The 15124-nt window shown below is 42.5% G+C and overlaps 1 protein-coding gene across 5 annotated transcripts in view; it reads right to left on the bottom strand.

The window, feature by feature from the left end:
* The window catches only part of LOC146325025 (protein bicaudal D homolog 2-like), a 54524-nt gene continuing 39400 nt past the window's right edge, over positions 1-15124 (bottom strand). The window contains exons 8-12 of one of the 5 annotated variants that reach the window (XM_084720750.1): positions 14413-14961; positions 13722-13873; positions 5464-5698; positions 3807-3899; positions 1-2295 (exon numbers count right to left, since the gene is read on the bottom strand). In XM_084720750.1, the coding sequence (XP_084576876.1) occupies positions 3852-3899; positions 5464-5698; positions 13722-13873; positions 14413-14961 (984 nt within the window). In that variant the 3' untranslated portion in view covers positions 1-2295; positions 3807-3851. Of the gene's footprint in view, positions 5699-13721; positions 13874-14412; positions 14962-15124 lie in introns of all 5 variants that reach the window. The other 4 variants (XR_014770696.1, XM_084720749.1, XM_084720751.1 and 1 more) reach the window with 4 other exon arrangements.

Genomic DNA, 15124 nt, shown 5'->3' with positions numbered 1-15124 from the left:
TGGAACTTAAGTCACATTTATTGATTTTTAGCCAGTATGACTACCTTTACACAGACATACCACCTTCTCTACTGGAAAACAAACAAAACACTTTCAGAGGATTAGTTCAGCAGTAATACATCAGACTCAACTCTTGTCTTTTCATTTTTTTTTCTCCGTATTTTTTATTTTTTTTTAACACCCTGACAAAAGTTTACATGTTTGTTTTCAATTCTGTGTAAAGGTCCCATGACTGAGGAACATGCATATGACATTTAGCTGTAATCAATATGCCACTAATCATAATGCACATTATTTGATAAGAATACAGTACTGCATGACAATTCAAATAAATACCAACATACAGGTGAAGTCGTTATTTCATATAAAGATATCAAACTCTCATTATGGATCAATACTGAAACACAATATGACAATATAAAGTTTGCACAGCTAATTGTATTATCACAATGCTATCGCTTCCAGCAAACAGAAAACCTTTTTTTCTTTTTTAATGTAAAACAGTATCTGAATTGCACTTTTGTTTTGTTTTTTTTAGCTTCTCATCCATATTGGTAACTTTAACGCCTCAACAAACAAGCATTGGCTTTCATGGCACATTTCAAGCTTGTTGATGCTTATTTTTGTTTTCTGTTTCCTGAAAACATAATGCTCAAAGATGATGTAAAAAAAAAAGATTCAAGAATATAAAAAAAAACAAAAAAACAAAAAACAAAACTCAAATTGGACAAAAAAAAAGAAAAGATAAAATGCGCTCTCTGCACATTTTTTTCAACAATACTATTGATATCACATTACCTTCACCAAACAATGCTAGAGATACGTAGATGTTTCCAATAGTACACTGATCTACCCCAACACATTACAGATGCTTGGAGCATTTTGTTCAATAACAGGAGGCCAAAGGGATTTCATTTGGTTCCCAAAGTTTGATAAAAAAACAACCTTTTCTTAATACCCCTGAATTTATTGAGTGGATCACTGACCTGCAGAATTCAATACAATTTCAGTTTTATTGAGCTAATTTTTTAAAACTATCATCTCACTCATGCAGACAGGGGAAAATTCCCTTTGCACTTATTGCTGCTCACAGTCATTTTGAACCCAAAGTCCTCACCTATATAAAAAAACATAAAACATAAAACACTAGTCTAGATTCTCCCTTGAAACAATGAAAGGCACTACTGGTCAGAAACGAAGAACTAAACAAACCAAAAAACAAAACCCCGGCGCTCGCACTGAGCGCCATGGCCCGAACTATGTCTTCCTCAGTGACGGCTTGTCTTATTTCCGAGTCTTGATTCTTTTCTCAACCTAAACGGTGTACCAAGATTTGGCACGATAAAACGAAGAGAGAATGAAACAATTCCAATTTGGAATTTAATTGTCGCACTTGCAGAGAATTCTGAAAGCCAGTGATCCCGTTTCACGTTGAACGCCCTCGGTAAGAAGCTAGGAAAAAAAAAAGCATATATCACATCACTCAAAATCTTTCCCCAAATGCAACTTACCTATTTGAGTCAGAGCGTTGTCAAGTTTCATCGTGTTATTTTGAACTATTCCTAGGAATAATAAATACATGAAAAAACCCCAGAATTTGATCACCCTGGATTTTTTGTATAGAACATGGCAGTAGAACAAACATAAGAGAAAAACCAACAGCATAACATACATGTAGGATGTAACAAAACAATTTAAAAATGATTATTTGATGGATAAAATCTTGAGGATAAAGTCGTAATAGTAGGTTTGTGGTATGTGGACTTGAGTAAATAGTTTGTGTTATTTATGTTCAGTTGATTCAGGAGGACGTATAATCCTAAAGTCTTACATAACCTATACTGAATTACTCACAAACCATAATACTACGCTTTCCTATTGGTTAATAAAAGTCTGTTATAATCCTATATAATGAAAGTGCACAGATTAACAAAACAATAAACTAAAAAAAGATGAAACGAGACAAAAACAGCTTGTTGATTTACATTGAGAAACAACCCCAAAGTCCCCTGGCTTATCATTGGAGGGTTTGATTAGCCAATCAGTTCATTGGACCTGTGAGAAATTGGCTTCCAGCAGCAGCAGCACGCAAAAATGACCGTCATTCCGATAGACATCACATTTTTTTAAGCAGTAAGAAGGAACTCAGTGTTTTCATTTAGCATTTAACTTTTGGTTTTTTTGTCTTCAAGTCCAAATGGCCTATTAGTGCTAACTCTTTTCGGCGAGCTCAATCAGCAGCGAGAATGGACCTTGTGTTGGTACTTCGTCATCCGCGCAGAACTACTGTAATTACTGCAAAAATGGAGAAACAGACAAATGATCAGCGTTAGCATTATCTGTCAATTTTAGAGCGACTGTTAGCATGGTGAGCAGCGGAGTCCACACAGACAGGGCAGGCGGCGGCTGTAGTTAGTCAAAGCAACAGAAGCCGATGTTATGTCAGGAGCTTTTTCTGTCACATTCACCACAAATTCACCTGCGGGTGCAGTTAGGAAGCCAATGACTCACGAGTACCAGTGTTGAAGCCATATCCCACCACCCAAGTCAGAGGAGAGGGGTGTTTCTCAGATGCCATGCAAGTTAATGACAAATGGGTTATGTTTTTGACATGCAGGCTTACTATAAATCAGAAAGTTGATGTGTCATGTGTAGTAAAACTTAAAGGTGAAGTGGGCGGAGCCTGCAAGCAGAGGTAGGAGGAGCTTTTGCAGGTGGCATACTGTTATGACACCAGATAAGCCAGACATTGATTTCAAACTAGATGGAGCGACAAGGGAATTTATTAATCTAGTCACAATCACATCCTGGGTTTCTACCTATCTACTGCTCAGTGACACCACGGAGCCTATACAAGGGGAAGGGTTTTAGGGGCTCAGCTAATTTGAATCAATGTCCTCTGGTTGATTGAGCAACCAGGTTTGAGTTTTTTTTTTCATTTTTCCTCCAGAATCTACAAGGAGTTTCTCCCACAGGAAACCCCTGGACTCATTTCTCCACAGTATCAGAGTCAGCTCTCAACCAGACATCTGGCTTTCCTCACCAGCATGCCTGGCTCTCTTTACTCCTCTCTCAGGAGCTGGTTTTACAACATGAGGAGTCCTCCCTCCTCTATACTCCCCGAACCTTTTCTCAGTCAGCGCAAACTGATAGAAACTGAATATATCACACTTTGTAAGTTAAGTGAATCTCAAACTTAAGAGTGATTGACCTCTACAGTGGAGGTTTCTTCTTCTTTTTCCCTAATGTGTGTACGATAGCCTCGTCTCCATGCTGTGTGCTGCGGCTTATGGATGCACACTCAAGCAGGGTTGACCACTGATCCGTTTTCGGAGGAATCATTAAGCTCCCTCTCTTTTTATATTAAAGAGGAAGAAATACTGTTGCAGGATCCTGCAAGATTATAACCTGAACATGATCATATTAAGAATATAGAGTTTAATATATAGCTTAGTGGTAGTAGAAAACGTTTGATAAATCTTGCAGGATTTTCCTCACATCAACCCTGCTTTTAGCATCATAAAGCTAATGTGTCTATGATCCACAAGCAGTACATGGATTTATTAAACACAAGCCCCACTTATATTTTTTTTCCTATTTGCGTAATGCTAGCTTGCTTGCAAGGGGGTTAAAGCTATTGTGGATACTAAAAAACAGTACGTTCCTTTGTCCTCACACACTATAAAACAAAGGAATGGGTGACCCTCCATTTGCAAAAACATCATACAAACATGAGGGTCCTTCACTTGAACGCTCATGTACACACAGGCAAACATCGGGAAACACAACGTACGTGAGGACGTTACCTGACAAATATATTCAGAGGGCAATTTTCCCCACAATTCCTCATTCTAGTTAAAGGGTGAGTGGTGATGCTGGGGGAGCAAGCTGCTGACAATCTAAAAGAGAAGAAGGTCGTTGTGGCGACCGAGCGACAAGACACAAGATTAGAGACATGAGGAGAGTGTTTTCAGCCACATAACCACAAAGAAATGACTCGAGAGGGGGGGAGAGTAGGATAAAAACAGTGACAGCTCAAGTTGAGACACGAGGACAGGGCTTTACATCAACAGATAGATAAATATATCAAGTGTTTGGGGTCGACAGGCACAGGTTTCGTTTTGCAGATTCATTGCCTTTTTGATTTGTGCTCTTCTAGGATTTGATTTAAAAAATCATCTTTGATCAAAACTATATTGTATCTCTGTTCACAGTAATCACTTATATCCATTTTTAACAGAAGCAGGAACCTGAGGCACCTATGCTGAAGCTGAAGTGCACTTAATTTGGGTGTGGAGATCGATTTGTCAAACTTTTCTTCCTCTCTTAGAATATATGGCTCTGAAAGAATCCATCGCAACATAACGGGTCACATGGAATAGCCCTCCTGTGTTTCACCAGACACCAAATAACTCCCCTCTTTTTTTTTTACAATGTAGAGCCCTGTAATACATGAGTTCGTCTTGTACCACACACCTGACAACAAAAAAAACAAGTTAAAAAAGCTCATAAGCTGCGAAGCCATGCGATTCTACTGACCCTATTGTATTGGTGTGCTAGCATCACAGCTTTAAAATGATCCTGAAGTAAACACCAGCGGTCACAGGTGCTCCTTTTCCACCCAAAACAATGCCATCTTCATCAAACCAGCAGCCAATTTCTGTGTAATCATACTGTCCTCCCCTTGTGAGAAAGCAGGGGGAGATTGCATATTTTTGTTTCTTCCTTTCTTTGTCTTCAAGATCCTTTTTCTTAAAGAGTGATCTGATTGGACAGAGGGCTGCTGGACAGGTCAGTCCTGGGGGGACCAGGACGCAGAGGAGAGGGATACATTTTTTTTTAAAGGAGCACCGATGCCGACAGACGAGCCAAAGAGCAGAGGATGTCATGTTCAGTCACATGACCGTCAGATTGACATCCTCTTTACAAGTCCCCACCCCCACGATGTGTTACCATCACCAGGCAATACACTCAGGGGGGCCAGAACGAACAAGCACAGAAGCTGCCACCTTTTACATCATACAGTACGTACAGCACCATGACAGCGGAAAGAATAGACACTCCAGAATATCCACAAACCCCCCCCCAACATGATCGGGGCCCTATGATCCACATGCCATATATGTCTACTACAGTCCAAACGTCTAGTGCACACTGTACATACATCTGCATTCCCCTAAGCGTTTACACTAGCACACATGAGCAGCTGGTTAGTCACACGGCAGTCCCTAGAGGAGCGCAGGCCGGCCAGGGAGCTAAGCGAGCGAGTGGGGCTCTTTTAACACTAAGGCAGGGAGGTGACTCCTCCCCTCTGTACACAGCAGTCCCTTCTCAGCCGCCTCAGTCGCAGTAGATCTTGTACTTTTCGCTGCAAAACACCACGGGGCCTCCCAGAATGCCGTTGGGCACGGCGTTGTTGTGCTCGGGCCGGCCGGAGCCAGAGCAGGTGAGACTCTGACTTACGTGGGGGTTGTTGTTGGAGGTGGCACCGGTGGCCTTGCTGCGGGCCTTGGCCCGGCCGGAGTTGCCTCCCCGGCGGGTCTGCTCGTGGTCGAACTCCAGGTCTTCCAGACGCTGAGTCAGCGCCAGTTTCTGCTGGATGGCCATGCGGAGCAGCGAGTTGAGGGTCTTCTTCTCATCCTCTGCTGCAGCCAGCTGCCTCTGCATCTCGTCCAGCTGAGTGACGTACTCGTCACAACTGCAAGAGACAGACAGAGAGAAAAATATAAAGTCAGGTATTTATTTATCACTTTAGACAGGCAGAATATCAGCAGAATGTTCTTTTTTTTCCCCTTAGTGTTTAACAAAAGGTTAATGCGCATTGTGTCTGTTTCTTGTTGTCTATTTTGTTGCTGTTTTGTGAAATTATTAGGGCAGCAACTAAGGATTAGTTTCATTTTTGATTAATCAGTGGATTATTTTCTTGATTAACTGATTAGTTGTTTGGTCTACAATTTTGTGAAATGTCAGACAATGGTGAAAAATGTTGATCTCTGTTTTCCACAGCTTAAGATGACATCCTTAAACGCCTTGACCCAACGATATTCAGTTTACTCTCATGGAGGAATAATGAAATCCCAAAATAAAATACTCTGAAATCAGAGAACTTTATTTTCTATTGTTTTTAAAAGCAGGGAGGTGTGTCTGTTGTATAACCATGCAGCTTCCTCAGCTCTCTTAGCTTGTTTTTTTTCCATTATCTGGATTTTTTGCAGTGTTATATGTGTACAAATAAAGAAAATGTTTTCACAACATCAATACATTCCTGAGCCATACCACAAGGGGGCAATGTCAGCTCCAATAATAATAACTACCAGCCTTGGCCTCACCTGAGCAAGCTGCCTTTTTATTATATTTGAAACAAAATTACAGCAAAACTGCACACATGGTATGAATGCTTCAGGTAATAGGTAACCTGAGCTGCATGTTTGAGAAACCGACACCAACAGCCATGATGACTAAAACAACTGAAAATGAACAAGTTTCATCATGACCTTTCGCCTGATTACACTGTGTTTTTTTCCGCCACTAGGTGGAGCCATTGATCCGCACACACTGCAGACTTGATATGACTTGCAGAGCTCCTAAATTATTAACTTATGATTCATCAGGCATTTCTGTCCCCTCCACCAAACTTCACAAACTATAATGTTCATTCTGGGTCATCTGAGCATATATTTTACAAGATTAAGTGGCAACCTCTGTCTTTCCATAATCACTTCCTAATACATGACCTACCTCTATACTGCAGCATCATAAAAGTCATCCTGCTCTGCCTGAAAAATGACTTGCATGCATGTTTTTGGGTTTATATGTCTTCTTCTACAGGGTAAGATTACATTCATGAACAGGTGAGACAGGTGAGAGCGTGGCTCATAGCTTCTCTGAATAATATGAGGAGTGTTATGTGCGGTGAAGTTAAGAATAGATCACATAAACAAAGGATGAGGGCATTAACCTATGGGTCACTGCGGATATCCTTCCTGCGTCACATGATGGACAGGCTGAGGGAGGGGCGAGGAGAAAAATGAAGATGGCGAAGAGCGGCGTACGGTTCATTTGCTCCGAGTTGTAGCTGTTCACACCTGATCTCCACTTTTCCACATGGAGAGAGACTGTATCACCTCTATCAGTCTCCTCTACCTCCCATCTCACATGAAGACAGTCTACCTGCCGCTCAGTATCACCGTCTGCTGCACTGCGGCATTATCACCTGTTTCCTCTGCCCTTGTGTGTGTGTGTGTGTGTGTAATGCTGGACAGGTACACAAACTGGGTCACCCAGAGGGATTTTTCAGCTGGGATTTTTTTTTATCTCCACTCTCCCATCGGCTCAGCCTTTCATTTTCATGCTTTTCTCCTTCACCAAACCTTTCCCCCCTTTTCATTACGTTGCTGTCTCATTCATCTCTTTTTCAATCACGTCCTCTCTCCTGGCTCTTATCTCGCCCCTCAAGCCTTTTTTCTTCCCTCCACCTCTTCCTTGCTGCCGTCTCCTTCTGTCTGCTTGCATCAGTCACTTTCTCCCGCCCCATCATCCCTACTTTCTCTGTTGCTGACAAAGCAATCTGAGTGACATTCTCCAGTAATGACTGACACGCCTGTACTGTATGAAGGGAGGGGTTGGTTATGTTAGTAAGCGAGTGGCGCCTTATCCTCCGATGATGCCACACTACGACTGTTCAGTTGGTAGGTAGCCTCACCCTTCTCCCTTTTCTCTGTCTAGTATTAAAGTATTTACTTTTTTGGGAACGCCCCAACCTGTGGTGACACTGTTTAGACCACACCACTGTTGAAAAGCCACAAGAATGCAGAAATCTTACTTATGTCATTACATCTGTTGTATCCCAGTGCCTGCAAGCTATAACCGTCATTTTCCCAGCAGGCATGTCGTTATTTGGTCAGCGACTGCTTGAACTGCTGCACTGTTAAAAAAAAACTCCACCTTAGATTTCAGCTGTGGCTCAGTGGTAGAGAGGGGATGTCTACTAATCAGAAGATCGACGGGTTGGCTCCCTCGAGTCAGCATGTCGAAGTATCCTTGGGCAAGATACTGAACCCCAAAGTACCCCTGTGGGCATAGCCATCGGTGTGTAAGTGTGTTTGAATGGTTAGTTTCTGAGGAGCAGAGGCACCTTGCACGGCAACTTTAGTGTGTGAATGTTGAAGCACTTTCTGTGGTTGTAAGACTAAAAAATGCTATATAAATGCAGCCCATTTACATTTTTTATGGTTGAATCATAAATCATTTTCTGGAAACTGCCAACTGCCAATACATGGAAGCCCATTTCTACCAGTGTGATGAAAAAAAAAGATCTTGTGATCATTATAATGTGAACTTCCTTGAAATAATGACTTAATATCCCAAAATAAGGACTTATTATGTCAAAATATATGTTTGTATCTCAAAATAATGGTCAGTATTAGGTTAGTATTAAAGTTCCTCATTATTTTCAGATACTAACTCATTCTTTTGAGATAAGTTATTATTGTTGAGGAAGTTTCTCATACTGACTTACGGGATCTTCTTCATTTGATTACATTGGCGGAAATGGGCTTCTGTAACCAGTATGATGAGATTCTTGACCTATTTCTAACCAAAATAAACTTGTTTTGAATATTTGCTAGTGTGATTTCATGATAGTTGTTCTGGCTTTTAGACGCTTCCCTGGAAACAAGTTGACTCGTCTAAACCTACCCACAAATTCTTTTCTTGTTTTCAGAAAAATAAGTCTTGAGGACAAAATCTGAGACCAAAAAACAAAAGGTAGCCAGAGATGTTTTTGCAGTGTGTGGGGTGCTGCACGTGGTTGTGCGCCACGTGAACTCTGGCCCTGCCAGACCACCATACAAACATAAACCATACCCTCACCTCTTGTGTATGCAGTTTGATTCCCAGTGGGACACACACCCAGACAATACGGATCAGTGCAGCTTCATTAAACCCAGTATGAGATGGGGGGACGACCCGGGTGGGAGGAGGGGAGGGGGGGACTGGTGCGCCTTCAGACGGTCCAGCCACTTCTGCATGGGGGGTGAGAGGGCGTGCGTTTTTTCCCGGGAAAAAAACAGAGGAGTCTATTCTGGGGACTAAAGGGATACAATGGGGGCCTTTCTGGCCTGCTGATGGGGTGTGGTGGCACAATGGTTGAGGGGGGTCGGGAGGCGACTGTCGGCCTTTTGAGGATGAACAGTCATCATATTCACACTACTGATAAACAAGCACTTTATCTGCATTTTGCTGTGATTATGAAAAGCAGCCAATGTCATTTATGGTTGCACAAGAAAAGCTCAAGTATTGCAACACATTCACATGAAAATGATTCATAATCAATAATTCCCCAGGAGCCCAGAAACGCAGCAGTCTCCTCAGCTGTGGTCTTGTCTGGAGCTTGATTGGTCATGGTGGGATGGATATCATAGACAGTGGAGGGAGGAGGAGGTGAGAACAGAATGAAAGAAAGAATGATGGAGAGGGAATACAGCTAACAACAGAACAGCAGGATGATTGAGGGTGTAAGTTTGAGCAGAAAATGTGACTGGGGCTAATGGTTTGACTGTTAATCAGTGGGAGCCGGAGCTGAGAGCATGTCGAGGCATGTCTTAGGAATGTTAGAGGCAGGAGCTTACTGTTAACATGACACCAGAGACTGCAGCTGGAGGGGCGCACAAAGAAAAAAAAGCACGTACACACACTTGAACATTTAACCCCATGTCTTTCTCATGAAATTCTCACAGAGCAAAATACACTCAACTAACTCTAATCTGTGGGAGGCACAAGATCACACAAAGGATCCCACAAAAACTTAAACATTCTTTCAATTCCACTCCATTTTTCTTTCCTTTTGTAAAAGACCACACATTTGTATCTGAGAGTTTTTCACGTCTCAGAAATCCACCTTTACAGACTCTTTGTGGTGAAAAAAAAGAGAGACTGTCAAATTAGGCCCCTGTAGTGGGCTTTAAACTGAAAGCCTGCCCCCTTCCTCTCTTTCTTTTCCAGATGACTAGAGAACCGGGTGTTTGGCGGTGAGGAAGGATGGAAGGGGGAACGGGGATACAAAGGGGGGGAGTGTGGGAAACCTTGCTCAGGCGAGTCCCCCAGCCTCTCAAAGAGTCCCCTGACCCAACTCTGCGCCGTATAGGACAGAATTTACATACCAATACGTGAATCACATAAACAGAATGTAAATCATGCATATGCATCAGGAGCCATATTACAGAAACTTCCTCTCTTAAATATTAAGTTAAGAGTGAAGAGTCTAAAATAAGGTTTTCCCCAGTTTGATATTACAGAAGTAAATTCTGATTAGCTTTAGGGATTCTATCTTTTCTTACCTCATCCTTCATCCTATCTGGGAAATTTACAACAATGCTAATTTGGGAAGTATAAAAAACAAAGTGGGCTATGATCCATTATCCATTTTCCAATATTGCAAAAGCAATAAATGAGCTGCCATACAGATTGAACATTACTGTTAGCTTCTGTTAGCGAGCACTCTTGTTAACGAACTCTATCGTTAGCTACTGTTAGTGAACACTAACGCTAGCTACCATTAGTGACACTACTGTTAGCTACTGTTAGCAAACAATAACGTAATATGCTGTTAGCAAACATGACCGTTAGTTACTGTTAGTGAACACTACTGTTAGCTTCTGTTAGTAAACACTATTGTTAGCTACTGTCAGCTAACATTACTGTAATATTCTGTCAGCATACATGACCGTTACTGTTAGTGAACACTACTGTTAGGTACTATTAGGGAACACAGCTGTTAGCAAACACTACTGTTAGCTAGTTAGTAAATCAGCTAGTACTACAGGTGGGAAAGGGAAAATTAGCAGAGCTCAACAGTTATCCTAATATTAGGAGAGTTTATTTTGTATTTTGGGAAGTTAGGACTGTGTGGTAAACAATTCACATCGATATGAACATTGATTTAGGACAAGTCCATCTGTAATGGCTTCTTCCCCTAAATCAGGACCTAACCCCAAGAACCATGTTTACTAAAACGCTAAGACAGTATTTGCAAATTAGGAAGTCTCTGTAACATGTGGCCAGAACAGTGACAGACTACCGGGACTGGAGACCCAAGAGCATCATCATCAGGGAGGTGCTCTGTGCACAAGGAGGAAAACACATGCGCTGAAGCAGGCGGTAAACAGCAAGCTGTAATGTGTTGTCAATATCTTAAGCCTCTCTAGTGAAAAGAGGCTTAAAGACACAGAGACTTCACAATGGCTCTGCTTCTTCACAGCAAATATGATCTCACACCTTGCCGCCTCTGCTGTAACAAATACAAGTGATAGCTACAACTCATGGACCCTGAGGGAGTAAAAATAATATCTTAAGTAGGAGCGAGATCTGGTTCTCTCTCTGCCCTGGTTGCTTTCAGTCCAACTAGTTTAGCATTACACCTACATCCTCTGACCATCTGGCTCTGCAGTGCGCCAAAAAACCTATGACAACACGCACTTAGACATTCGCAGACTGGAGTTTTCCTCCTGTTACTAATTGATTAGACACTGCAGTGTATGGAGCAAGCACACCTCAGGGGCAGGTATTGAATTACTGTGTGGGTAAGATGAGGGGCGCTGAGCTGCCCACACATTCCCCGCAGCCTCTGTAACCTTCATCCTATTATACTGTCTGTCCCCACCCTCCTCCTCTACCTCTCCTCCCTCTGCACAGCTTGAGCTTTGCTGTGGATTGCGGAGGAGTCTTAAATGCAGGAGGAAGGACTGTCTCAGCATCTCAGGCAGCCATCTGGACCAGAGCTGATTTTATTTATGGTACAAGTGGGCACAAAAAACTAAAATAAAAAGAGAGGGAAAGCAACTCAAAAAGAGAGTTGAGCATCCACCTTGGAATCACTGTAATCACATCTAAAAATATATTAAAGTGCACATACAGGTGCACTACTAGTAGCACTCATTTTCTTATCTTTCTAAATATACAGACACACACACAAATAAATAAACAAACAACAATGTGTGTGAGCACTTAGTCCAGTATGTGTTTAGGGGTGAATGTGTAATCCAGACCAAGATGAGGTGGGATTATGCACAGAACCTTTGACCGGCTTCTCTCCGGAATCAGAAAAGATTAGTGTGTGTGTGTTAGCCCATCTGACACACACACTTACACTAAATCACTGGTCAAAAACACTACTTAAGTGACATATTTAAATCATAGCCAGATTAGATACCTTCTGTCCTTTATAGTATCAATGCCAGGATCCCGTCCTGACCGTGATTCTCCAAAACAAACAACATCGTCCTTAAACATATCACGCTACAATAATGCCAGGGAGGCATATCTAACATCTGGTGAACACGGACTACATCATGATGATAAACTTATTTTAAGCGTACCTGCTTATATTATGTTTGCATGGTGCAAGAACGGTAGTTTTAAGAATACAGTAGAAAGTGATATATAGTGATCACAGCTACAGTCATCAGTCACTTATATACATCACAAAGCTTGGGACAGAATGATTCCTATCATGGCTGGCCTGATGGATGACTGTCATTGCCGTCTGTGATGTTGTGGGACAGAAATAAAAAAAAAAATGTTGCTGCTGGTCATTACAGTATTTTCTCCATGTCCTATCTTTTGTTTATAAAATCTGCTCAGTTAGGTGGCAGCTGCCTCAGCCTTTCTGTGGGCCCTTAGTGTGTTTCTTTCAATCATGCCGTTGTTATTTGTACAGTTGTTTTCTTAGCTTACCTTCCTCGGTATAGCTAGCTAGCTAACTTTGTTTTAAGCTTCAGAGTCAGAACACAACTAAGTCAGAGACACGTTGTGCGGAGGCGAAGACCCTTTTAAACTGTATGCCAGACGCTCGCCCAGCAGGGATGTGAGACAACAATAAAACACTGATATCATCATCCATCATGTCTCACTGTGGACAATGTCATATGCCACTTCAGTAGACATCATCCAAGCCTTATTTCTATAAAAATGCTGTTTTAATGAGGAAAAGATTATTATTATATTATATTATATATTATATTATTATAGTGGGGGGGGGGGGGGGGGGTTTGGTTATTTAGCTGAGCTTTTAGTTCCTTACGTTCCTTCCTGCTCCCCGAGATCCTCAGGGAGGCTGCTGATTGTTCTAAGATCAAGATTTGTACATGAGGGTGATAGAGCCTTTGCGATTAGAGCTCAGAGACTGTGGAACAACCTGCCTGAGGAGATCAGGGCAGCAAAGTATATCTTATCTTTTAAATAACTTTTAAAAAGCCACTTCTTATAAATTGCTTTTTTGATTCTGTAGTTTTACTCTCCTTGTGTTCATAATGTGTTTAGATTTGATGTCTTTTAGATCTTTTTTTGTTTTAAATGTGTTCCTGTTTTTCTTGCACAGCACAGCACAGTTTGAACTAAGAAATAAAGAAAACGAAAAAAAATCTGTCATAATAATCATCCACTTAGGTGTTCAATGTGACCCAGACAAACGTGATCTCTAGAGGAAATTTTCACTGTAGCACAAAGTCGTCTGTGTTACTGCTGCCTCCTCAAGCTAATCTACAGCAGCACAGCACACCAGCACGGTTTGGGATTCCTGCCAAACCATGTGGGAAAACGACAAAGACTCCTTATGTGACAATTTCCCACAGAAAGATAAAGTGGGCAAACAATTTCTTGAGGTTAGGAATTGTAGGTCAGATCAGTGCTTTTGTGTTTGAAACTTATTTTTCTGTGTTTCTTACCGTGTGGCGAACATGGCTCGGAGAGAGGAGAAGGTGGCAGCGTCCTCCTTCAGGGCTTTGAGCTCGTTCCTCAGCTTCATCATGGTCTCGGTCACCATGGCCTTCTCGTTCTCATACTTGCTCTTCAGATTGGCCAGAGCAACTTCAGCTGTCTGTGGGTGGACGAGGAAAACAAAAGGGTCAGAGCAGCTGGAAGGCGTCGTGGGTCTATTTCCTGCCACAAGACGTCTGTTAATATGGACCATATGACCTTTTTTTTTTTCTGTTTTTCAAGTCATTAAGGCAGCCCAGTAGCCTGTAATTGCTATTGTTGGTTTAAAAATCAAAAGTGTGTGTGGTTTATGAGGGGCTTTCATGTCTGAGCTGTAATGGTCACTGAGTAACCACACACACACTTTAAAGGACTACCAGAGCAACTGCACACACACTGTATCTCTGGTTTGTTGTGCTTTGGAGGGCTATTCTCTCATCCTAACCACACAGATACTGTGGACAGCTGCATCATGAGGCTGCTGTCTCCACCAGTGCTTGTTACTGATCTTGCCTGCATTTGCTGCAACAGCTGAGTGGACCTGAAATAGCTGAGAGCCTCTTCTTCTGTTTCTGTCTTTCATGCAAAACGGACAAATGTTTGGGAGTGATACCCAGACAAATATTCAGAGCGTATAACAGATAAATCTGATGAACTGACCTGCTTGTTGGCCTTCAGGACGGTCCTCAGGGTGGCGATCTGTTCCCTCTTGGTGCTGAGCAGGGATTTCAGTTTGAGGATCTCCTCCATGCAGGCCTCCTTGTCCTTGTCGGCCACGGTGCCGAGCTCCAGAGAGGCCACCCTCTGGCGTGACAGCTCCGTGGTGCGGTCCACGGCCAGCTGCAGGTGCTTGATCTGGTCTCTGATGATGGCCACAAGGTTGTAGATGTTCATGGGCTCGCGGCGGTGGTCAGACACAGGAGAAGGCAGAGAGGAGACCGGTGAGGGGGCTCCGTCGCTCAGGTCGGTCTTACCCGGCTCAGGGAAGAGGCCCTTGGTGAGCAGAATGGGAGAGCGGCGACCACGGCCCTCTGGGCTGCTACGACCGCCCTTACCCTCCTTGTAGAAGTCGAGCATGACGCGGTTGGGTGTCTCGTTGTTGCACATGCAGACATGGTTGTAGAGGGTGGCCAGTTCTTCACTGAAGGTGACCAGCTCGTCCTGTGCCACGCTCAGGCTGCCCTGGGACTCGCCTGCCACGTCGCTCAGCTGAGGACACAAACAGAAATAGGCATGTGTTTTTCAATTAGGGCCAAATGTGTGTATGAAACACTTAACTTAATTAGTTAATTAATTTAACAATAAACTTCATTATACAACTTCCCAATATTGGACAACAGAAATGCAGATACCAATATAGATCGGTAAAAGT

This window comes from Lutjanus erythropterus, chromosome 6, assembly GCF_056507025.1.
Source record: "Lutjanus erythropterus isolate fLutEry1 chromosome 6, fLutEry1.hap2, whole genome shotgun sequence".
In the NCBI taxonomy this organism is placed as follows: domain Eukaryota; kingdom Metazoa; phylum Chordata; class Actinopteri; order Lutjaniformes; family Lutjanidae; genus Lutjanus; species Lutjanus erythropterus.
This window is presented reverse-complemented; position numbering and strand designations above follow the sequence as displayed.